Source organism: Anticarsia gemmatalis, chromosome 11 (genome assembly GCF_050436995.1).
Source record: "Anticarsia gemmatalis isolate Benzon Research Colony breed Stoneville strain chromosome 11, ilAntGemm2 primary, whole genome shotgun sequence".
NCBI classification, from domain to species: domain Eukaryota; kingdom Metazoa; phylum Arthropoda; class Insecta; order Lepidoptera; family Erebidae; genus Anticarsia; species Anticarsia gemmatalis.
Genome location: NC_134755.1, coordinates 4955471 through 4981965, shown reverse-complemented (window position 1 = coordinate 4981965; position 26495 = coordinate 4955471). Strand labels below are relative to the sequence as shown.

Sequence of the window (26495 nt, the reverse complement as noted above, 5' to 3'; positions counted from 1 at the left end):
TCACTCCCAAACTAGTTCATGTTCTTAGAAAAGTCAAAGTTAACTATTTACGTGTGAAAAAAAGTGAACAATTTATTGCAGATAACTTTTTGCTTTACCATCGATTGAAAACTTAGACGTGTTAAATATTTTTTACGTAACTAAAAGCCTTTATCCCGCTTTTAAAGCTATAATCCAATTCACTCCACCTTTGTATCGAAAAACCTCCATAAAAATTCTAAATAAAATGGATCACTTTTTAAAAGTGTTACATAGGAAACGATGTAGCTGAATACAGAATTTGTCGGCCATACATTTTATAGTGGAAAAAATACCAACTTCTATTCTGGCGTTTTAACGAAACTATCCGGTCAAACCAAAAGCCAGGGATATTTTTTAACATCGTTTGACCATGAAAGAACATTTATTGAAAGTTGAAGTCAAATAGTGTATTTTTTTGTATCTAGCTTCATACCAATTTTTCGAGACCTTTCAAACTTCAGACTAATAAGCGAGCGTATTGAATGTGTTTTTTAGTTGAAAGCTGGTGTTCTTTAGTTTAATAGACAATTTGCAGCATATTGTTATCAAGGCAGCAATGTATAGTGGCTAACAAAAAAAGTACACTAGTAGCGCGATTTCTTACAGTTGATACTATCGATTCGCAAACGTTTGACATTTAAAATTACTACAGCCCAATTTTCTACAACTAATTACTATCAAAAAGCTATCGACACATTTTGTATGAAAACCTGATCACTGCCACTAACTGAAATTAAAGTACATTTTTAATATCGAACTCTCCATACTCTATAGTACTGTCTATAGAAAATCGCACTTCAGATCAGATCAAATACCTGCCACTAAAAGGCCACCTGACATGCATCTCGCCTGAGGGTACTTATGTAACTAATTGTTTACCGACAGATTAGATCGATTAGTTAACCGATATTATACGAGGAATAGCAAGCTGACTCTGAAATAATGGCCCGTACGACCTGTTTGACGTGTGAAACAAACCGATGTTAATCACTATTATTATAAAATAAAGTCGCCTCGCCACGTCTGTCTTGTCACAATAATCTCAAAATCTACGAGTACTTAACAGTTTTTCATGCGGTTTTCGTAATCAATGCTGTATATAGTTAAGATTAACCCGGTAACCCGGTAACTCCCCAGCAGGTTGCTACTAACTAATGCATAATTACAGCTATCCCTAGACTATACTAGAATTTTTTTACCTCTCTAAAACAGAACTTCGATCATGGCTTATAATGATAACAATCCTTACAGAACAATTTAACGTTTATTAGCCGTTATGCATCTTGAATCATCCTCATACATTTTCCATTTACCACAGAATTAAGGGAACTATCCCTAAAGCATGCCAAAGCATACATCCTGAGAATAAATGTCTTACGTAGCTAATCCTAACAAATTGCACTACATAAATTCTCTTTGAGAAAAATGCACCGCTTTTTCTCAAATACATTCAAGTAGATTATCAAGATTGATACGTATCTATTCAAGTACAAGAGCTAAGTATGAAAGAACTAGCTTTCATTGAAACTATTCAGTATTCATAAAATGGATTTAAAAGGGAAGCTTCTAAATTGTTGTTTATTTTGTTTTCTTTAAATTGTTTCATTTTGGGATTTTTGTAATGCAGGGGGGCATCTTTTAAACGGACGAAGGGAAATCGTGTTATATAGATAGTTTTTTAGTATTATAACTCTTATTTTAAGTGACGAACACGTAAGCATTTTCATACATTTTAAATATTTATTAAAGTACGTGCTTCCATGCATGCTCCGTGTATCCATGGTGTGTTAAACATATTTTAGTAATTTCAAAGGAACTACCAAACAAAAAACTGTTTACTAAGTAAAGTACACGATTCTGTGAAATTACTCAGTAATTGCTAGCTCCAATATGACGTTAATAACATGATTTGTCCCATTCTAGGAAATGAGGAATCGATTTAATGATGGGCACCCTGACAGTCCATCTATATTTTATTGGTTCCATTCTTTATTGCGGGTTCAATGACACTCGTCACGGCACTAAAAAAGACTTATTTTTTTAATCTGTGGCCGTAGTTTAGCGTGTATCATTCCATCTTTTCATATTATTTTATCTCTTTATTTGATCTTTTATTTTTAATTTTTTTGAAAGTATTAACTCATATCGTCGCTGTAAAGTGGTGCAATAAGTGTTCGCCTGATTTAAATATCTTCAGATAGGCCTAAACTGTCTTCAATTTTACCACAATCGATAATATCACTTCACTACATAGCACCTATAAAGCAAAATCACTTCCTGCGTCTTTCGTATGTCTGTTAGTATGCTTCTGTTTAAAACAGGCAAAGCCGGTCGGGTCGCTAGTAGTTCATATTTAAATATCAATTGTTTAGAATGTAAAAATATTTTACAAGTACATTGTCATCGCAAGCTCATCGCCGGCGTTTCACATAACCATCAATGTATTGTTTTATTTATTTCGCAGCAATAATTTTCAAACGTGTTGTACCAAAAACAAACCGGCCAGTCATCTTTCATCTATGAAAAAAGAATGTCGAACTGTCACAAGGCATGACCTCACAGATGGTGGGACAACTGATTGATGGAAGTTGTCGGCCAGTGAGGACAGTCCCGATTCGATTGCTGATCAATCACAATCGAATATCCAGTTATTCTTATGGATAGTCTTTTCGTGCGTATATGTTGAGTCTTATCGATGTTCCAGTTTGTGATTTATTTGCATATCGCTTTTCGTTTACTTTTTCAAGTATAAGTAAGTAATGATTATGTTCAACGTCCATCAGTAAGTTTATAAATTGGAGTAAATTGATATCAACTGTTTTTAGAGATTCACGACTTAAAAGACGAGTCATTTTGTAGTCACTACCAATTTTAAATATTGCTATTTTAGGCAGATTTGAGCCATTGTTCTAAACTACTACTAATACACTACCATACCATACGCAGGCTTAACGAATAAAACGTATTTACTTTCAGGGCTTTACATCTCTAGTCTACGATGTACAAAAGTAATTAAATTCACAACTTTGAAATTTAATACCATCAACAACCAACTAGAAGGCCGAAAACGTAGTTACAGTAAAAGTGTTGCAACGGCACTGCAAATTGAAAACACAACTAGTGAAAACTCAACCATAACGAGATTTTGGACGAGTCGCAAAACATTTTAACGATACGAGTTCGCTTTTGAGGTAACACGTGATATACGATATTGTTAGTTACTACATTTTATTGACTATTCTCATAAAAGGTAGTTTTTTACACAGTTTTATTTGCTTCATGACCAGTACGGGGCTGGTAACGAAAAATTTGTATTCAAATAGTAGGTAAAAGGCGATGATTGAAATATAACAAACAAGCTATGCGAATACGATCACAACATCTTAAAATTGGTTTTGTGCTTATATCTACTCAGAAAATTAAATAACTTTTATTGCATACTTTTTTTAAACCAATACTCTCCCACTGCTGGGCATGGGTCTCCTCCCAACCGAGGGAGGAGTTATGCCTTGAGTCTATTACGCTGGCCAAGTGCATTGACTTTACATGCCCTCAATAAATAAACATACATACTTATGGGACTATAAACATACGAAACTGCGAGAATACAATCTGTTTATTTACAAACTCCTATTTTGGCAAGTTAGTCATTTATTCTTATTCAAATTTGTTTCATAAAAAATCTAATAATAATAATATAATTACTGCGACAAATCAATGTACCAAAATATAAAAAGAATAACTTATCAAAGTCAAAGAAAAATAAAGTTGATATACCTAACTTTGCAACGTTGTATTTGGAGACAAAGAGCCAATTACGAATATTTTTTATACATTCAATAAATTCACTTTTGGTTGAAGAAATACAGATTGCCTTTCAGCAATTATATTTTTATTGACAGACTCAGTCTGTATTATTACTCGTTGCAAAGTAAAATTTGAAATTGATATCTTATAACGACTTTAATAGGTTATTAATTTACGTTATTTTTAATATAATTAGGGCTTTATTTTAATATGTAATTTATGATCTAAGATCTTTATTTTAAGATAAAAAAGCATGGTGATCGCTAATAAGCTGTTATAACTTAACATCAACTTTAATGACTTTGTATTTTACTGTGCTGATACCGAAAGAATGACTTTTAGAATTACGATATTCAGTCCAAGATCAATCCATCATTGATACAACAATTTTCAAAAACAACACGATCGATCCTAAAACTTTGATTTCAACTACAAAATCTTTGCACATGTCGAACTTTACAGCTATCTACCAAGTACTTTCGTTGTACCGATTGTTCTACTTGAAAACTCGAAGCTAGAATTCGAGATTCAGTTGGAAAAGCAAACACCGTTTATCAGGGCGTTGATAGCAAACTTGCTTTGCAAATCTCTTGCGCTCACGATACTCAACCAGTTTCCATTCTGTTTTCAGCACTACAGATTTCCCAGTTGCATCGTTTGTCCCCAGTTTAAGAGGCAAATACCTATTCCCGAACGCATAGACGACACTGAAACTACGCTTTTAGGAATCTTATAAAGTTCTGTCTTTTAGATGGCGTCTATAAGTAAGAATAGAGAGAAGGAATCTAATTAAATTGATGTTAGAGGTTGTTTGTTGCCTTTTATTTAATAGGAAATTGTTCAGATAAGATATGATAGCTGGTTGTCAGCGGTCAATAGCTGTAGGGAATCGCACTGATGTAATGTTTGATGAACAAAATTTTGTTCCGAGAGACTAATGTCAACTAATATTTTATGCAGTGCTTTATTTTAAAAAGAAAAGAGAATAAAACTAAACTACACAATCTTTATAGTAGATATTTTTTATACCATACGAACTATCTCTCACAGTTTTCAATTTTATTCATCAAACAGAAACTTTGAACGAAACTTAAATAAGTTTGCTCACTAGACTGTAGTTAATATTGAAAGGCAATTGTCGATCTTCTATTACTTTCACACATACCTTCGTAGAAGTAATACTAAGTTTTGAAATACACACGTATTATCCACTAGTAATACTACACATATTTATGTGAGCTCATGTTTGAAACACTATGTCACTTTGCCGTGACAATAGATCGCTCCTTGAATACAAAAGGGCCACAAATCGAAATCTATAAATTTTACAGGAGAGCCAAAACAAATTTTTGAAACTGTTTTTTTATAACATTTCATATATTTATTTATTAAATATAAGATGTTAATATATCATTAGATGCGTATTTTTTAGCTCTATCTTTCTACAAAATAAACTTTGTAATAGCTGTTACCTATTATGAGAAAAAAGCATATAAGTCCCTTTTGCATTCAAAATTTGAACCAATATTATGAGAAATATGTCAAAAATTAAACACAGTTTTACAAATAAAAATGGTTAATTGTACTTTTTTGGTAAAAAAACCGTATCAAAAAGTTTAATAATAATTACTAAGTAAAACCATAACTGAATAGACCGGGAAAACATTGTATTAAACAATCTAAATGAAAAAATCTTAACTTTTTATTAAGTAAGTATAATTATTGAGATCAACTTTGTGCGTATCTTTCATTATTTAGTAAAATTAAACATCAATCATCATCATCAATCAATGGGTAACGTGACGAGTAGACAGAGTGCAGCAGGAGTATTAAAGAAATAAGATAATAGAAAAGGTTTTTGAGGTTTATAAGCCTTTATATTTAGCATTCGTGGATTATTCCAAAGCTTTTGACAGCATTACTCATTCCGCCATAGAATCATCACTCCATCCAAGTCCTACTTAAAGATATTATGTAGAATTGAACCTTCATACATCAAACTCATCAAAGCAATAGACAACAATATCATTCCAAGCGTGAAACAGGGAGACCCGCTATCTCCCAAATCATTTACCAGCACCCTCAGAGAAATTTTCAGGAGCCTGGCGGTGTTATGGCAATCAAAAGCATAGTTGTAAGTGGTAAACAGTTAACAAACCATTGTTTTGTAGATGACATAGTCCTCTTCTCTTTTTCGGCATCGGAACTCGAATCAATGCTCAAAGATCTGAGCACGGCAAACCTTCAGATTGGACTGAGTAAGAACCGTACAAAAACCCAGGTTATGACCAACAACACAAAACGTAGGGTCGAGGTAGACGGGCACGTCATAGACTATGTCGAGGAGTACACTTGCTAGGGCCAGATAACCTCTTTTAACAACCGACGGGACAAAGAGTTGGACAAACGTGTCACAAGTGCCTGAAAGAGATCCTGGTCCAGGAAAGAGCTAATGAAGGGTAACCTTCCACTGTCACTGAAGTGAAAGCTCGTCGACATGTTTATACCTACTACCCGTCCTTACCTACGCTGCCCAAACATGGTCCCTCACTAAAAACCAGAAAGAGCCAGAGAGCGATGGAGCATAGTATATTATGCATCACAAGAACAGATCACGTCCGAAATTCTATACTGCGCTCCCAAACTCGCATAGCCGATGTAAGGGAGAAGACCGCCTGGCTGAAATGGAACTGAGCCGGCCACATCCATACTAATATTATAAAGCTGAACAGTTTGTTTGTTTGAACGCGCTAATCTCAGAAACTACTGGTCCGATTTGAAAAATTCTTTCAGTGTTAGATAGCCCATTTATCGAGGAAGGCTATAGGCTATATATCATCACGCTACGACCAATAGGAGCAGAGTACCAGTAAAAAATGTTACAATAACGGGGAAAATATGACTCTTACGTGACGTAAGCGAAGTTGCGCGGGTCAGCTAGTTATCCATATGCATTCGGAAAGGTGGACCCGCATATCTACCAACTGGATGCCAGAAGATGGTCATAGCAGACGCGGGAGACTTAAATGGAGATGGCGGGATGACCTAGACGCATTTGAAAAGGACTGGTCGGATCTTGCCCCTGAAAGAGGAATTTGAAAGGAAAGGGTGCCTCTTTACTTTGCCTGCATCAAAATGTATTATTTTATTTTTAAAATTGTAACGAAAACTAAAATTATTATCATACCAAACGGTCATATTTCTGGCCTTCCCACTCTAGCACGCTAAAAATGATTATTTATTCCACACTAATTTAATGCAAAAGGGACGTATTTCAAAATATGCTACTGTTATATTACAAAATATAATAACAAATACTAGTGTTTGAATGCAAAACGGTAGTTTTCAGAAATATGGCACTTTTGTATTACAAAATATGGTAACAAATACTATAGTTAGAATGCAAAAAGGACGTTTCCCAAAATATGGCAGTTTTGTATTGTAAAATATAATCACATTAACTTGAAATTTTGCACCCAACACAGACATAACTTGGATTGTGGCACTTTTTCATGCAACTGACGAGCATTTGCGTTGAATCTCCGGGCGCATCTCACAAAGTGGCTGTTTTGCACTGACATTACCTGTCAAAGTGAGCTAATGCAAAAAGGGCAGTAAGTCAGTGCAGCCATAATATAAGCAAAAATGATGGGGGTTTTTTTTTTACTATAAAATATAGTCGGTTCAGGTGTCATTTTTGCAATAAAACGATTTTCATTTTTTTTGAGTTGTGGCCCTTTTGCATTGAAGGAGCGAGATAGGCGTTCGACCATACTGAATATTGAAATAACCGTTTCATTTAGTTCTATTACAGAATGTCTTAACTGTACTTACTGTAAAATATGTATGTAATAGTTACATGCTTGCATGATTTTGTTTTCGCAAACCTGCTTTTTATTTGATTGATTTACAACAAACGCAACAATAACCAATAACGCAAATATTAATATCACAAGCTTGTAAATACAACGATGCGTCTGTTCCATTCTTCCGTTAACCGCACGTCTTCACGGTGCAATGTAATGCAAATTCACTATAGGCTTCTGAAGGCGTATGAATAGTGGAGTTGAAGCTTCTACCATCGTCTGTCGATATTTGCTCGAAGCACGAACACAAAGGGTTTCACGTACGTCTTACGACGCTTACACGTTCCTGCGGTGTGAAATAGATATTATAATTGATTTAGTACTGAGATCGGTGGAGAACATATTAACTAATATGAAATATAACTTGGAGTAAAATTAAATGTTTTCGTGGCACATTGGTATTAAGTGATCACCATGCATGCCGCAACAAATAAAGAATGGTACATGAATTTTTGTGTTCTACAATAATAGTTATTTTGAGTCTATTTAAATCATGTGTCCGTTATTTACATGATAATATGTTTGTAATCATCCCCGTAAAATAGGACAATTCTTTAATACGTATTTTTGCTTTTTAAGTCAATAAGTAAAGAATTTTACGGTTCTAAACTGCCAAATTCATCAACGTAGTTAATCCGATATTACGCAAAATTTTAAGATCTCTCCTCAAAAATCTTCTTAGAAATCAGGGTCAGAGCCCATTCGTCCCCTAAGATTCGCACCCTGTGCCCACTCGTCCCCTGGAACTTTTGAGGGGCCCATTCGTCCCCTGAAGAATATTTATTTTTATTCATTCTTCTAATATAAGTACATGTATATGTGTAACTTAAATCTAATAAATTGTAACTAGAAGTAACCTACATAAAAATTGGCTAAAATCACCGTATTTTTTGTATATTTACCAACTACATGCAAAATCATAATAACTTAAATCTAACAAACTATAACTACAATAACAAAAAATGACTAAAATCACAATAATTATTGAAGATTAAACAAATCAACATTATTTTAGTACAAAACTAATCTTATATTTGTTTTTTCATTTTAAATTAATAATATATGCATAGCTTTTCCATGCAGTGGCCTAGTGAAATCTGATTTTCAAAAAAATGGCTAATTATGCGATTTATTTTCGCTTCATTTTCAATCGATTCAGGATTCATCATAGCTCTTTTTTCAATGATCTGTTATGATTTATTAAATTAATTCCGTTAATAAACTGTTCACAAGTGTATTATGTTAACAGTTTCTTATGTAAAATATAGCTAATTTTATCTCAGGGGACCAATAGGCACCTGAATAGGTGCCGAATCTTTAACTTATGTTGTATATATATTGGAGGGGACGAATGGGTACCTTAAAAATAATATTTTTTATTAAAATATTAATTGGTCCCCACCAGGAGACCAATGGGCACCTATGTAGGGGCCGAATCTACAACTTTTATACTAGGGGACGAATTTTAGGGGACGAATGGGCTCTGACCCGAAATCATGTGCAGAATTAGTTGAAATAATAATATGTTCTAATGTAAACTCTCTAAAAGGAGCCCGCATCTTGTCACGTGACTCGATAACCGTTTGTTCTATTAAGCTTACATCCAGATTATATTATCGTCTTAGTACGTACTCTATATCAAGATTATTATAGTATACATTCTCTATAATCGTATACCATCGATAATCAACGTTTTTCAATAGCTGCTGTATTGCTATGTATTGAAAGGTATGAAGTTCTTGAAAAGAGCATAACTTTAAGTTTGTTGCCAGTTATTTTCATTGAGCACTGCTTTCCAAACGAGTGATAGTTTAGTAAATAATCTACAATATTATATTGGCAATTCAAAATGTAAATGACTGACATTTTGAATTGTCAGTATAATAAATTCATAACGTCATGACAAACTATCTATATCTGAAAGTCTATTTGTTGAACACGATTTGCCTGTTTAATGACTGATCAAATTCAGGAAAAGTTTGGTACGGTCATTTATAAGGTTATGGGAAAGACTAGATTACGTTTTACATAAGCGTGAACAGCTTGTATTCATAATGATTTGAAGCTACATAAATATATTTTATAGAATATGGATAGCCGACTTAAACGCTATAGTATCATAATATATTTGATAAAAATCTTTACCTATTACCATCATTTCACTACTACTCATATAAAACCACGTTTATTGTAAGTGTAAAATATAAAATACATTCCTAAAGCCATTCACTCTAGTGCTTAAAGTAGAAATGGCCCGTATTTTATGGTCTCTTAATAATTTTCCTTTATTACATCACAATAGGTACTGAAGTATTTCAGCACTCGTGAACTTATTAAAATATTTATGAAGAACGGTTTTCCGTCTCTTTCTTTCATTTTTACGTCTTTAGCGAATCTTTTGATGAGAGTTTGTAACTTAGTGTTGAATTACCACCTCTTAATAGTAAAGAACAATTGCAAGTTTTTACCTAAGTGTTATATGAAGCGTCTACAAATGGGACACGTGCAAAAGTTAGTAATTAATTTAGCCCTTTTTTATGATGAAATTAACTTTTTCGGTAAAAGCCTAGCTTAAAATATTTACAAAATAAACTTTTACTTGAATACGTCCACATCCAGTGGACATAATCTTTTAGTCAGTATTACCACTTACAAAATGTTTCAAAATTATTATTTTGTTTTTAAATATCAAAATACGATTATTAAGTGAACGTTAAAAACAAATCACATAGGTTTTGCTAAAAAAAAATAACAAATATAATTGATAGGTGTTTTAGTTACATATTTTATTATTAATGTTGTGATTAATAGTCAGGTATTATTAGATGAAAGTGTAATGGCAGCACTAAAAAAAATTTTTTTTTCCTTCCGTTGTTTAGAGTGATGTTGATAATCAATTATTTTCACAATCGATTGATCGATTATGACAAATATATAATATGAAAAGAATAATCCATTTATAATAGCTTATTATTTTAAGCAATTTTATTAGCATATTTGATTTGTTTGCAATAATAATATGTACTTAAATATATAAAATAAAACCTCAAATAGCATTACAGTAATCACTGACGTTATCATTACAGCATCCACAAAAACTTCCTTAATCAAAAATATTTTTAATAGTAAGTCGCAATATAACAGTAGTTTTTTTGGTTTTTAATCTTAATAATATCGTTTAAAAAATAATTAATTCGATTATATTCTATAATCGATTATGACTTCAATTATTTCAATAATCGATTAACTGATGATTGATTATCAGCATCACTAGTTGTTTACTTTGTTGTGAACTTGTTAGTTAGCTTTGCTTGCTACTGGTGTTACGATTGCTTTCTTGGTTTATCTTCAGTTTTGACTTGCATTGCCCCCGGACTCATTGCTCTCACGTAATCTAAATCTGTTTTTTAGACATAAATAATGTAGAACAGCAATTTACATAAGTTTTTTCATGATATAACCTCAAAATATAAAATTGATCATATTTTTTTCTTGTGGCCCTCTCAAACCAAAAATCTTAATGATTCTGTTTAAGTTAAAGAAACTCTATAGTTTTAATATTTTTTCATTCATAGACGCTCCAAAACGATGTCAGGTAAAACTTTGTATGGAGACTTGCTCTTTAAATTATTATCGCATGTGAATTTAATTTTGTTGAACATTTTAGATAATAATACGTTGCGACAGTTGCATATTCTTTTTATTAAGTAACATTTATCTATGCATCATAAATCGGTTTTTAACACGTCTTCAATGAAAAAAAATTTGCGGTAAATATGTCCGACAAAAAGTGTATTGTAATTTGACTAAGACTGTTCAGATTTTGCGTAAGTTTTATTAATAAGCATTGTAGTGGCAAAGCATCACAGGCTATTCATATGTTACACCAGTCTGTTGCATACATTTTAAACCATAACATAATCGTCAGCGACCCGAGTTGAATATTGAAATTCAATCAAAATAATATTAAATATCATCGAAACAAAGCCGATCCTATTCTCAGTATAATACAAACTGTATGAACAGTGCTGCGACGATACATTAATATGCATCAAGTGCAAACTATCGCCGACCGCGATCGCAGCGCTAACGGCAAACACGAATACATCCACTATAATACCACTACTATGAAACAATAGTTACAAACTACCATACTTATTAAAATTAATAATAAAATTCGTGGTAAATAATTATAAGTATAGTATTAATAATATAATAATTTCATTTTGATTATATTTAGTTTTTAATTATACGTGAACCTCAACGTCATTTTGGTAGTCCTTTTATTATGGTTGTTTACAATTAGAGTCAAGGACTCACAAAAAAAATGTGAGTGGTTTTTAACAATATTGATTACAATTAGATACTCACTCAGAAAAGAGATTAGGTTTCTAAAACTTTCAGCTAACATATTAAATAAATTAAGTTTTTTTTTATGATGGAACAAAAATGGACAAGCGAAGTCATTTATTAACCATACAAAAATATCTTAATAAGTATACAAATTAATCTACTAATAATATTTCTAAGTTGTTTATGTTTACATTTCTCGCTTATGAACCCAATTAGCAATGAAGCGTATTTACGTCTGGTTTATTAAAGATATCTCGGAATCTATTTACGTTCTGTGTTCAAAGTAATAAATAATTAGTACTTAGGGAATGAGTTCAAAACAACATATTTTGATTCCTCGAAACAGATTGAAGACACTTAATATTATATTCTATTTAGAAATGAGTGATCGATTTAGGCTAAATTCCAATGTGTTTACTGTGTTCTATCGCAAATATTTGTTCTTTACGCTTTTTTAAATCACACTTAAGTTGACTGAAATACGCTCCAGGACCACAACAGAAAAACCGGTTACGTCGGTTATATCAACGTGAATGTGTCAATAATACTGCTTCAAATAAACTAACCAAATTCCTAGCGTTTTATACAACAGATTTATCAATAACAAACATAATACTCGAAGTAATTCAACTACAATAGTAAACGCATCGCAAACCCATAGTACCGGTTCACCGGTTGCTTTCCAATTGGAGACACGGCAGTACTATGTTACAATAGACTGGTTTACAGCTGAATTATTTCGTTCCTAGTTCGGGATTGAGGAAACAGTGTGTCGGCACCTTATCTAAGTGTCTAGACATCTGTCGGAAATGAGCGACTTAACACTGTTGTTACCTGTAAGGGTTTAAACGAATTTAAGTATTAGATAACTTGGTATTTTGTTTTAGTTTATCTCTTTTACTGTTTCGGCTTACTTGATGTAAAAGACATTATCTGATTCTACTTTTGTGGACATGTTAGTTTCGGTCAAACAAGTCTTAAATATTTTTAGAGAGCAACAACAAAATTTATCACAGTAGCATTACTGTGATAAATTTTCTACTATTCTTATAAATAATGATAAATCATCGTTTAATTTAAAAACACTCATACATAAATGCAACATTATACAAAAAGTTTGGGAAGGCCAACATGGAGAACAACAAAAAATTCTGTACGTCTTCATCTTCCTACTTTGTTGTTCTTAAGACCAAACTTTCAAAATTTTTACCTAAGATACATTTTTTACAGAAGACTTTGACTTTTTATAGAGAAGCTAAAACAGCGTGAGTTATATTTGTTTAACAAATACAAAATAGCCAAAAATAATAAGTCAAGTCGAGCCATTCTCTAGTTTGGCGCTAAGCAATGCATTGGCAACTAATTTAATATATATAAATATAGTAATTAAGTGAAATAAACACATTCATAAACTGACCGTTTGGAAGTGAACTAGGCTTGTTTTACCGAACAGTGATTACTGTTTACGAATTTTAAACGCATTGCCATTAACATAGCTAATGGTTGTTTGTTTACCCAACAATGTATATTTTGGTTGTATTACTAATTCTGTGCATGTTACAGAAACTATTATCCGAGCAATCAATCAAACAGTTGGTAATTATCGGCCACTGAACACGGCTTCGTGATGAAGCGATATACTGAGAAGTTTTGGTTGTATAGAATATGATGATCATTGTGTGGCTAAATTAGGAGTGTATCTAATCACATGACAAAGTGCGTGGATGTTTAAAACGATGTAATGAATAATAGTCTACAATTTAATATATCGAGCTGTTTTCGTCAAATTAAAAACAAACATAGAAATACCGAAGAAACGTATCAATAATAAAGGGTAGAATCTATCGCGTCGTTTTAAATTTACCATGGAACATACGATTTTAAAGTTTCTTTTTTCTAATAAACAATGCTTCTGGCTCATGCTCGTGTAAAAATCTAATTACCTTACACCATTTGTACTTTGAAATTTTCAGATATTCATTTTTATTTTTTTTAGTGCTTGCTATAAATTCATTTTTTGCTGTCGACAGCAGAATTGAATAAAAGTCATACCGGAATATTCTGATTCAATATAGTGTATGTATTTCAGGAAAAATCTAAAAATCAAATGCGTGGTACATTTTGTATTCGATCCTAACAATTTTGATTTCGGTGGGAGTATATTCACTCTTCAAAAATATTGAAAACCGTTTGAAAGGAAATCTATTATTGTTCGGAATATTCCATATCTCAATTAATACACGACCTGCGCGTGTATGTACTGTATTGTTATATCGGAGTACGATAAAAGGTGTATAAAAAGCCAATTCTCTAACACATATTACATGGTAGCTGGTTTATTAATCCCAAAGTATATCAACCTATCAAAGTCAGTTCAAACCTTTGTATATAAATGCTTTTGACATTCAAGAGCAACAAATGTTGCTAAAAAATAAATAACAAACTATCCGACTTACATTTTTTTGGCTAGTAGTAAGAAGCTATCGGTATCATTCGTAAGCACTATAGGCTAGGTACATATTCATTACTGAAAAAGCACGTGAAAATAAGTCTGTTCGGATTCATTAAATGAAGATACATAGTCATAGTATCTATTGCAATGCACATCGTTTACAAACCAATATCCACAACTAGTACATTCACAAAACTTTGTTCGCTTCCATACTTCGATAACATCCGTATTCTGCAACTTTGGCAGCACTTCTTATTAATATGCAGCAGCTGACGACGAACAGATTCAATAATAAGAAACTGATGGACGGTTACGCTTTTAGTATCGAGTTTGTTGTTCGAACGCTTGCGAATTATCGATGCAGAATATGGAGTAAAAAATATTGGCGCTTTTTGCCGTTGATGTAAATTTATTGGACGTTGGATTTCGACAAGAAATCAGAGGGATTAGAAGGTACTATCTTATCTAGGTTTTGGCCAATGCTACAGTAAATACGACCTGGATTTTATGTTTTTGTTGAAAATTTTCAAAGTAGCAACTGGGAGGTTTGTCGAGCCGATGGTCGTAGTCTCGCTATGCTTTGTACAATAAAATAATATAATGTAATAAATGATATGTTTGCCTTGTATTCTTTTTTTAAAATTTTGTACGTATAATAATTATGCTCGGCTTTCTCTTTGTTATACTGTCACTATATTCTTTATTTAATAATGTTTAAATCAACATACTAAATGAACAACTAATATACATATTTATATAATAAACAGTGCAGGTATTTAATAAATTACGCTATTAAGCTTGATCGTAGCCGTTTAAATTCTGATATCGTTATTTTGCCATTAAACTCTTCAGTGTTAAGGCCGTTCATTGTCTCCTTATCTCGTTATTTATGGAAATTGTTTTGGGCTCCCTACTATTGTTGTTCTTATGTGATGATTGTATCTGTTAAGTATCCTTTATCTCGCAGATATCTCACGTCGCGATTAAATGAACATGTTTTTAGTAGTATTATGTCGGCCTCCGTGGCGCAATGGTTTAGGTCACCACGCCGCTACCATTGCGTCGGGAGTTCGTGGGTCCGAATCCCACACAGAACAATTATTTGTGCGATTCACAAAAAATTGTTCTGGGTCTGGTTGTACTTAGTGCCCGTTGTTTGTACGTTTGTAAAAGTCCCCGCGACACAAGAGCAATTCTTAGCGTAGAAGTTGGAAAAAACATCTGAAGCGCAAATTGCCATTTGCCAATCCGAAATTATCGAGTCATTTACAAAACATACAAAATAACATGTATTTTTTATACAGAATATTATATCAAAATATTTAATTACGTGTGATTGCATTTAAGGTGCGACACGCGGCTAGATTTTTTTGCATTTGTATGCAACTCTAGCACTACAGTTGCTGTGCAGTCTAGTTCTAATTCCAAACCTTATTTCTACTTTAGGTTCTAAAAATCTCCATTATATTTTAAGAATTTTATTCGACATTGTGTTTTAGCTTTATTTTGCACAATGAACTAATATTTACCCTTTACCGGAATCCATTTAATATACAACATCATATAGTACCATATCGAAAACATACCGTCAATATTTATTTAAACAAGTAGCCTGATACTTCATAAAATTCTCTCAAAACCGTGTTACAATCCACTCACGCAATATGTCACTTTGCGTTTCAAAGCGTTAAAAGTAGAGTAGGCGTATATCAATACTTATTACGAAAAGGTTACAGGAGCCTTACATTTCTTAAAATCCTCACCCGCGTGGGCGGAACATTCTGTAGATCAAAGCTATGCTTAAAACCCCAAACAGACACGCTATTTATGTACAAAATATACGTTAGTAAATAACACATTAAGGAATATATTGCTTTCGTAAATGGAAGGAAAATTTTAGTTGTTGAAGTAGTTATATATAAAAGGTCAGGCGTGGGTATCTAATTTATTCAGACTAAAAGACAAAAACATAGAAGAATAGTTAAAAAGCTATTATCACAAAGTTCAATTTTATAGAACGTTAAACAAAATAATAAAGAAAGCTGCTATAACTGGGAAGCTATCATGTGTCTCAGTTGACAATTATTAGGAAGCCACTGCTATGCTGTACATTGTTATCCCCTTAGATTATATGCAGCCAGCTATCGAAAAAAAGTGCACTAAAATCTGATCAGCGCCTCTAGCGGGCTCCGTAGGTATTACTCTGGCAGTAAATTAGAATGCCGAAACCCCAATTATTGATTATGACAACAACTATAAGTATCTTGTTCTCTTAATATAATATCATCACCAATATAATCTCCACTCAACTGTCGATGTCATTTCCCAATATTCAAGTTCCATTTCAAAGCAATGTACGAGAAGATATGCCGTCGTGTCAAACTCACGATAATTAACTAAGCTGCTAAAGTGACCACCGCAGTAAACCAACTACATATCGAATAAAGGCCGTTAGAACCCATTTGCATCCGATATCATTTGACCATGCCGTTTGAAATTTCACAGCAGCACGGGCTTTGAAAAGGAATTGTAAATTTCGTATTATGCTAATACGTGTGCGGTGGCATTAAATAAAGCATGGATGTATGAAGCAAAAAGCGAGACTTGGAGTATGTTTCTAGTTTTCGACTATTTAGGCTACAGTTTGGACATTTCAGAGTAGATTTTGTACATATGAATACTACAATATAAATCACTTTCAATGACACATAGTATTGAACTTTTTAGGACCCATATCGATAAAATGCCAGTACCATCTATTAGCACCATAAGAAAAGTGTTTCTAACTAGTAATTACGATCTTTTGTGAAAGACAGACATTATTGAACTAATCAAATATTATTAAAAACATATTTGTTTGCAATGGATCTTGCCAAGGATACAGGAGGATTCAGCACATTTGCACTTGCGATAAAATACATTGAAAGCCTACTGGATTGCCTTTTACCACACATAACATCGTATTAAAACTGAATCTCAAAATTCCACGTAACCGATTTGCACAATATCGTACGTAAAAAAATATTATATAATTATTTCGTACTACAGATTGGTAGATAAATTAACATTATATTCCCATTAGCGATATTCAATACAACGGGCACGTATCCCGCACAGATCGATCACTGTTTGAATCTCACTCGTGGGAACACGGTACTAAGACAAATCTTTTCCGAACTCTCCACAAACTTCGTACGGACTTCGTTACATCTTGACCACGTAAGTATACGATACTTGAGGAGATTTTATTCTCTTATAATGACTGTGTGTTGTGCAATAAACAAATTAGATTTTTGTTTATGTGCGTAAATAGTTATTATTTTTTAGGACTTTAATTTGGAGTCAGTTGAAATTGTTTTGCTTCTTTTCTATTATTAATAGAGTACAATATTCTCTTAAACGGCTACACCTCTATAAACATCACTGAATGTTAATAAAAAAAATAGTTTGTGATTTAAAAAAATGTGATTTGGTACAGGAAATCATACTTTTATATATTTTGTTTAAATCCAACAAGATAAAAGTATCGAAATAGCCGCTGTCATTTACAATATTCGACGCTAACTAACTCAATGATAAGATTTGTCATACCTTCCGGAACTGCATGTGGAAGTTTCGAGCCACTTATAAGCGTTTGAGGTGTATGGCAATTAATTTCTGATACTCGGATCACTTCGAAAGTTAGAAGAGCAAACCTTGTATTTAAGCTAGGCAAAGGTATTTTAAAGTATTTACTTGCATTGTTTTATCTACATAATTCTTTATTCCTTAAAAATGCAACCAGTACCGAAATTCTCTGTCGCTATCGACTACCGACGACCGGCTAGCTATAAAAAAAAACATTTCTGACATATATACATACACATACCGCCTATACCGGGCTCCGTAAGAACTATTTGGCAGAACATTTAAATGTCAAACTCTCGACACTCAACAGTACAGACTACACATAATTACGCTACAGTAATGGTAAACTCTGTATCACGAGGACCTTCCCGGATTACTGAGGCTGAAATAAATATTGATTGTTTAAATCCGCGAAATCCAAACACAATGGCAGTAGAACAGCAACCACTACATACATTAGATTTGTTTAACTTCTATGTCTAAATGTTTAGTTTCCTCAACTCTTTTTCGCAGCTCAAATTCAGTTAATTTATGCGCCAATGTTACAACTCACCTGGCAAACTTTTAGTTAAAATTTAGCACTTTCACAACGGAAATAAAATAAAACTAAAACCTTGTTCCTAATTTATAGTTGCATGGTAGTTCATACAAACTTTAGGATGCAAGTTGGTACAACTTTATGTTCTGCGAAATTGAATGTATCCTATTCAGAAGCATGATTTTACAGTTAGGTTTATTTCTAGCCATAAGGTAATATCTTGTATTACAGTAAAGTTTGATTTAGTTCTATTTTATGCTCCAGAGTGCAGACGATGCGTGCGATTTTCATACAATTACAATCATGTTACTAGAAATACAGATTTAAATTAATACAGGAGTTATCTATAAAACTATTTTAGATGGGCATAACCATGATTATCTAAGTATATAACCCAAAGGTGACTTACTGACTGACATAGTGATCTATAAATGCGCATCCTAAACCACTGGGCGGATCGGGCTGAACTTTGGAATGCAGGTAGATGTTATGGTAATTCTACCCCCAAGGGGATAAAATAGTACATAAAAGTTTGTATGCATATTCTGTCCTAAATCACAAACCATGCGGACGACGTCGCTGGCAAAAGCTAGTCGAAAATAAAGCTTGCGGTCAATATGGTTCCTTACTTTTCGAACACGGTACTAACAGACTTACCTATTCTGAAAGCATGTAAAACGTCCAGCCATCCAACAGGCCCATGTATTGTCATGAAAATCGAGGTGGCCGTGCACCACAGACATGAGATTTGCAATTCACAGTGCATCGTGCTGGCAAATAGCCGAACGTTTGACGACTCGTGTTTGTAATCGAAGGCTTAACATGTTGTTCGGTACAACGATTAGTGTTGACGATGGTTTCCGATACAGTTGGCGCGGGGGAACTGTCCACGAAAATTGACAAAATTGTTCACGCTTTTGTTGCGTTCCGGACGGTCGCTGTTCGAAGGGCTGCATGCTACATACTAAGTGGCCGTTTGAACTCGACTGAAATTAGTTTTAGTTTGCTGTTTTTATATTTACAGAATGAAAAATTGTTCATTCTAATTTTAGTTAAAATTACATATTCATCTTCAATAAATTGATCCTAAAATATTACACTCTTATAATCATGACCATCACAAAAACATAGCACATTCATCAAATTCGATAAAATAAACAAAGTAGCACAAATATTCTCTTGTAAAAACACTCTATCTTAACGTTCTAAACAAAAATAATATTTTTCAAAGCGACATGTTTACCTCGAGCTGCTGACAGCGTATAATTTTCCTTAAGCTCGTCGCTAATCGATTCACAATAACAAAAGAAACCGTCTTGCCGTCCAGATATCCAGTTAGTTAAGTCCATTGTTTGTTTGACTCTCTCTGCCAACTAAATGTAGGTCAAAAGGATACATTTCAAACGGGAACTAAGCTGTTTTTGCTTTTAGTTCACCCCTTTCTTTGCATTCAACTGATATCGACACATTTGATTTATTATAGGGAATGGTAAATGAAAGATGAAGCGGACGTTTGCAGTTAATAGAAAATATTTACTGGTTATTCGGATGAAGGATTGTCGGAACGTTCTTTGGTGAAATGCAGTCGTGTTATATAAATTTTCTGTTGATATTTTGCGGTAATGTTTGCATTGAATTTTGAAAGCATTTTTTTTTAATTATTGGGAGCTTAAACGAAAAAAACGGCTGCCCGTAGGCTATAAGATAAACTTGTGTATGCTTGTAGAGTATTAACTGTTAATCCGATCTTTATGTAATTATTTAGCTTGTTCGTAGGACTAGGTATACACAAAGTTGTTTTGTCAGTAAGATGTAGCCTCTAGTCTAGTAGAGAAAGAAAGAAAAGCTTTATTTTATAAAGCCTTTCACCCAAACTGAAATATTAGATACTAAGAAAGAATAAAAAATATATTCTCAAAACATTAATTACTTGAAGTCTTTGAGCTTTCTACTAACAAAATCGTCACTGAATACATTGATTTCGGAAATATTTCTCTCTTTGACAGGAGATAATCTTTTATCTCCCATTTCTATTATCCGAAAAGGCAAGTTTGTATCAAAAACTTTCACCGTTATTACATTTATCGGAAGCCACAAGTGAAAGCGTTATGGACAGTTGGCGTTGACATAAAAACTATGAAATAAGAACAAAATTTTCTCACCTCAGTAAATGGTAGGAAACTTGTCATTTCTGTCCAATTGAGTTAGGTAGGGGTTCTGCCAAAAACCTGTCAACTTCAATACCGGTGAAGACATAAGAAGATTGTACTTACCTATCTGATAATACTTTTCTTCGATACGAATGGACTTTCTTGGAAAATGTGTTACTGGAGTATATTTTAAAATTAAATACAACACACTAATAAATTGTGACGTAAATAAGAATACTGCTATATCCTTATGAAAGTTAGAACATATTACAAGTCACATTTTAAGTAACATCATGCCTGCTATTCGAGAAAATGGCTACTTCCCATTTGGCATTTCTGGGAGCTTTTTCAAAATCCAAGGTAATAACTTCTGCTTTCCACTTGGGTAAATGAAATTTTTGTTTGGAAATTGACAGAATTACGTTTATCTTTACTGCTCCTTGATAAGCCGTACTTTTTGATGGTCGAGATTTTATCTCAAGACTTTGAAACTTTTAAAAACTTCAACATTAATTTCACACCGACTGTACCGTACAAAAATAACAATACTTATTACGAAATGTTTACCAAGCGCAACTTTTTAGTAGGTATTTGTTGAGGTTTACCAAATGGGAAGTAGCCGAGAAAATGCAAGCAGAGGTATACAATACTCACTTTATCAATGCCATTTATAAACATGCTAATTTCACAATAATTTTGCTGCTACACCAAAAATGTAACTTAAGGCTACTAGTAAACACTATCCCGTGAGCCAGAATGGAAATCGAGAGAAAAATATTTACTGTTAGTTTCGGCATAATTTTGCATTGCGATATGTATGTAACTATATTTTAAAGCAAATAACTATTAATAGTAAATTCTATGCATGAAATGCATGAACTATTTGTATGCACCATTTGTTCATGAATTATTGATGTTAATGAGAATTTAATTTTGGTATAACCATCCACTTGTTTGAACAACAATGTGTGTGAATAATACGACAGTGTTTGTATTGACCTAAGTACTGTAATACATATTTTATTGGTACTGGAGATTCTGTACTTACTGTATTATATTAAGTTGTGGGATAATGTATTGCTTATTTCAACTATATAGAATTGTTTTATATAAACAGACATGATTTTCTGTTACATACAATTTTAAAAGTAAAGTCCAAAGGAAACCTTGTCGGAATAATAGCTATAACCTTTGCTTTATTCAGATTCATACAATGACAGCTTGTCATACGTAACCACTTATTACGAGAACCCTGCATTTGAAATCTAAAAAAAAAGGAACAAACCACCGATATGTTCAGAATCCATGCATGTCTGATGGAGTTAAGTCACCGACTGGCCAGAACATATTGACGACATAACGGCACATATTTCCTATTTTACAATAAACATAACGGTTGAGTCTAATTTCCAAATCGCTTCTTATTTTCTCTTTCTACAATATGTTTTTAATGTTACGGGTATTAGCACAAAGAAAACTGCATATCAAAATGTAATCGCTGGTTTATAACTAAAGTTGCGATTAAATAGAAATCCTTTGTACCTCAGTCAGATTAGATATAAAACGTTTGATCAGCGTTCAACCAGACTATCTTAAGCCCTTTGCATTTCACAAGAGAAAAGAGCTTTAGTAAATAAACTGCGAATAAACTTAACTATGACTAAATAAAATATAATAATAATTTGATTTAGATATTGTTATCATATATTTTTTATTTGTTCGTTTGAAGATTGGTGTTGACTACTGAATACTCGAAATTCTTTGAATAAAATTCCGTAATTGCCAAGGTATATTTATGAAAGAATTCAGAAAAAATACTTATAAATATCCGGGCTTAAATTAGCCCAGCGGCAAACGACAGAAATGACGCGATGACACAATAACTTGCTAAAGAATAAATTCCGAGAATTTAATAACATTGTTTACCGTAAAAAATAGTACACTGAATTAATTTTTGCTTTACGGCACCTCGGTGATATTTTTCTTCTTTAAACGTTTTCTCCAAAGACCATCGATACTAAGAACTTAAAGTAAAACAGCATCGTATTTTCATTTTCTCGATATTAATATCAACACAGAAACCACATAATTTTCCCGATAACACGACTCTACGGCTTTTAATAAAGACTTGTTTTAGAACAACGTGAAAGGCCGGCTAACATTTATTTCATAAAATTGAGACACTAAAACTTCCCGGCACTTAACTTTCAATAAACGACCGTTACATAGTATTGGTTGCTCTTTTAAAATATTGCGCCCACATAGCGGTTTTCAGTTTTGCTACCTCGTTGCAGCTTTTAAACGATGTTTTTGATAGCACATTTTATTTTTATTAGCAACTGTATTTTTGAAATAGTATAACAGCCATTTTGCTCTTCATTTCTCGTGCATTCAGAAATAGTGAAATAAAATTTTGTATTTTTCAAATACTGCGAACACGTTTTTATAAAACGTTTAAATTGAGAAAATTGGTTACGATCCATCCTTTCAATATAGAAAATATGTTTGCAGCCGGAAAATAAAATAGGCTATTGAAAATGCTGACTGGTTTGTTGTTAAATTGTTTAACTTTGGGTTAATAGCAATTACGAATTTGATTAAAATTTTCATTATTAAAACAAGTATTTCACTTCTTACTATTGTCATCACTGTAGGTACTAACTACTCAGAAGGTACTAATTATGGATTCAGAGCATATCTATTTAAGCCTCTGAAATATGCCAGCAAGCTGTTTCAACTGTTTATAAACCTGACACATTATAAGGCGACACTTAAAAAAAAAAGATTTCCTACATCTTCTCTTAACCTGTTCTTCCTCTAACTTGCCATTCTCTTTGTTACAGTTGCACTCGAGGCGATTATTTGAAGGTGTACTGGGAAGTCCAGGGCCCTGGGCCGCCTGGGGCCATCAACGAGAGATCAGCATGGGCCCGAGAGCTCTGCGGGAGTAGGGCTGATGCACCTCCAGCGCTGTACTCTCCGGGCCCGTCTCTAGTGCTCGAGTTTCATAGCGGCCCGAAGCAGAATAATGCTACCGGCTTCGTGGGAACCTACAGTTTTATAGATAGAAGTAAGTTTTATCTTAATTTTATAACCGTGGACCATTAAGAGCTAGTATCACAGTTTATATTTAGGATTCACCACTTCTAAATATCTATCAGATAGTTTATCCGACGGAGCAATGAGTGATTTTTTCATATATGTATATGCTGTCACTTCAAGTAATTAACTGTGAAACTGGATTCAAATCTTCTACGAACTTATCAACTACTAGATAATAAAAGACTTTGACGAAGCGGATTAATACGTAACAAATTAAGAGTGATAATTACTATAAGATAAAGAATAATACTCGCTACTTTTAACAATATTTTAATTTCAAATAATTTTCTTCTGATGCAACAAAGCTTTATACAGTTTCTTTGTTTAATACAAAGTATAATTTATATTCCATCGGGAACACGGATATAATTTAATTCGAATGCACGGAAGAAATTCCTTTGAGTGCATTATTAACTGTTGATATTGAACGTCAATATTTGATTACGTATGGGAATTAAGCGTATTTGCGCGTTTCATTAATTCTCTGTAACCCTCGAAAGGTTTTATTGACAATTTGAAAAAAACCTATAATTTTGTCTACTGTTTCGAAACTATATAGTTATTAGCAAGTGTGAGAAAAGCGTTGAATAGTATAGTGCTTTATATTCATAATGAAGAAACCAAGACAGTAAAATTCTAAATAGTTGATACTGCCTAGTGTAGGAAATCGCGCTGTTAGCGTGCGGCTTTTGGGACGAAATGTCCAACAAAATATGCTTAATCGCATAAATTTTTGGTCATGGACATGTACGATACCATGTTAAACACATTGGAATAAGTAACTTAACCTTAGGTACGTACTAATAGACTGATAATAGGAAAACGTGAGAGGGCGTGCTTTTAGGTATGCCCTAAAAATAAAAAAAATATGTAAAACATTTCGAGTATTTCGAAATATACTGCGCCATAAGCTGTAGAGAAATTTCAATTTCCTCTTAATAAGGTCTGCAGGTAACAGAAGCCTGTCCATCGCTCCACGTCCAATCTGTTTTTAAAGCGCCGCTGACGTCACTATCGGCACTAACAAACCGACTCGCAAATCGGATAATGAAGATTTTCGCTTTGCCAATCACGGCACGCGTTTCCGTGACACGTGAATTCGTCGTTTATATCCCGTCCAAAATGCGATAAGCATGGATTAAGTTGAAGTACGGATTGCACTTCTGTTCGTAGTGTTGAAGCATAATTAGGGATACTAAAGCATAATTATCATGCATTGAAGACCTAGCTGGCTTGGCTTGAACTGAACGTCAAGCATAAACACTTATGTAAACCGAGACACGTCAGTTAAAGATGAATAACGTTAAATCTCATACGTTCTTTTAAACTTTAAGTGTAGTTACTTTAGGCAACGGAAGGACTTAGTTTTACTCAAAGTTTAATCAAATTTTTATATGCGGCCATAGTGCGAAATCAATGAATATACATAGATGATCATATAGACACACAAGTTCTATTATCAAACGAACAGTAGTCGCAACTACAAAATGTTTCGAATAAGCATCGCGACTGTAATGTCCATTTTGTGACGGCCAGCAGCTATATTGATCAAAGCAACACAGTCCGTTATTAAAATCCAATATTTATGCAAAGTGCGTGAATAATTTGTGACGCTTTTTTGTTTGTGGACCACGCAAATTGATGCGTCGGCGTGGGCTTCCCTGGAGAGTGTGTTTTCACAGCGGTCAAAGGAGACATGAAAATTTAAATACTTCCTGTTTATTTTGGTGAAGGAGTTTAATATGTGATGGCAATCTCACAGGATTTGAAGCGGAGAATAATATGCGTTAGATTATAATACATTTACATGTTTATTTGATTTATGTATGCGATGTATAGCGTAGTTTGTGAGTTGTGATTGAAGTTTATTCGTCTATACATTGTACGTCCTACTGGTATCGCCTACGAGAGGTGTGGAACAATGTTTTGAGGAATTTAGATTCATTAACTATGATGAAATAACTAAAAATAATAAAAATAGAGAAAACGTTAGTAATATATGTAGGTAATTTTAAATGTAACTACTGTTCTATTTGTTTAAAAAAAAATTAACGTCATCCAATGCAATGTTTTCATTAAGCTAATAGTTATGGTTACATTTTATGCTACAGCAATGGCGTAGAGACAAAACTAACTTTCATATAGGGGTCGCCAGCTTTAACATAAATAAAAACCAGTTAAATTGTTTGATATTTTTCCAACGGCTTCTAGTAGTTAATTAATAAAACCAGACTCACACTATCCTAAGTACAAACACAAAGTAAACATCAAACATTTCTGTCTCTGTTATATTTATACACCCTAATTTGTAATTTCTATACTCTACGTCAACGTCGAGCTACTGAGGCAGACGCCTTTACACTTAAATGCGTGTGTTAATGTTTAAAATATCAAGCCTTTGTCTTACGGTGTAAGACATTTTATAGAAGATTGCATATGTGAATCTGTGTTGAAGTGATTTTGTATTGCGGAGTTCAAATATATCTTAAGTAGAAAAGTATATACTTCACATTTATGTGAAAGACTTACATTAAAAACAACCGTTCAAAGCATGTTTAAAAACATAGACTTGTGATTTC

The 26495-nt window shown here is 33.2% G+C and overlaps 1 protein-coding gene across 2 annotated transcripts in view; it reads left to right on the top strand.

Moving 5' to 3' along the window:
- Nucleotides 1–26495, top strand: part of Sol1 — a 384779-nt gene that overhangs the window by 206021 nt on the left and 152263 nt on the right. For both annotated transcript variants that reach the window (XM_076119660.1, XM_076119661.1), the window contains exon 5: nt 23658–23884. In XM_076119660.1, the coding sequence (XP_075975775.1) occupies nt 23658–23884 (227 nt within the window). The remainder of the gene's footprint in view (nt 1–23657; nt 23885–26495) is intronic.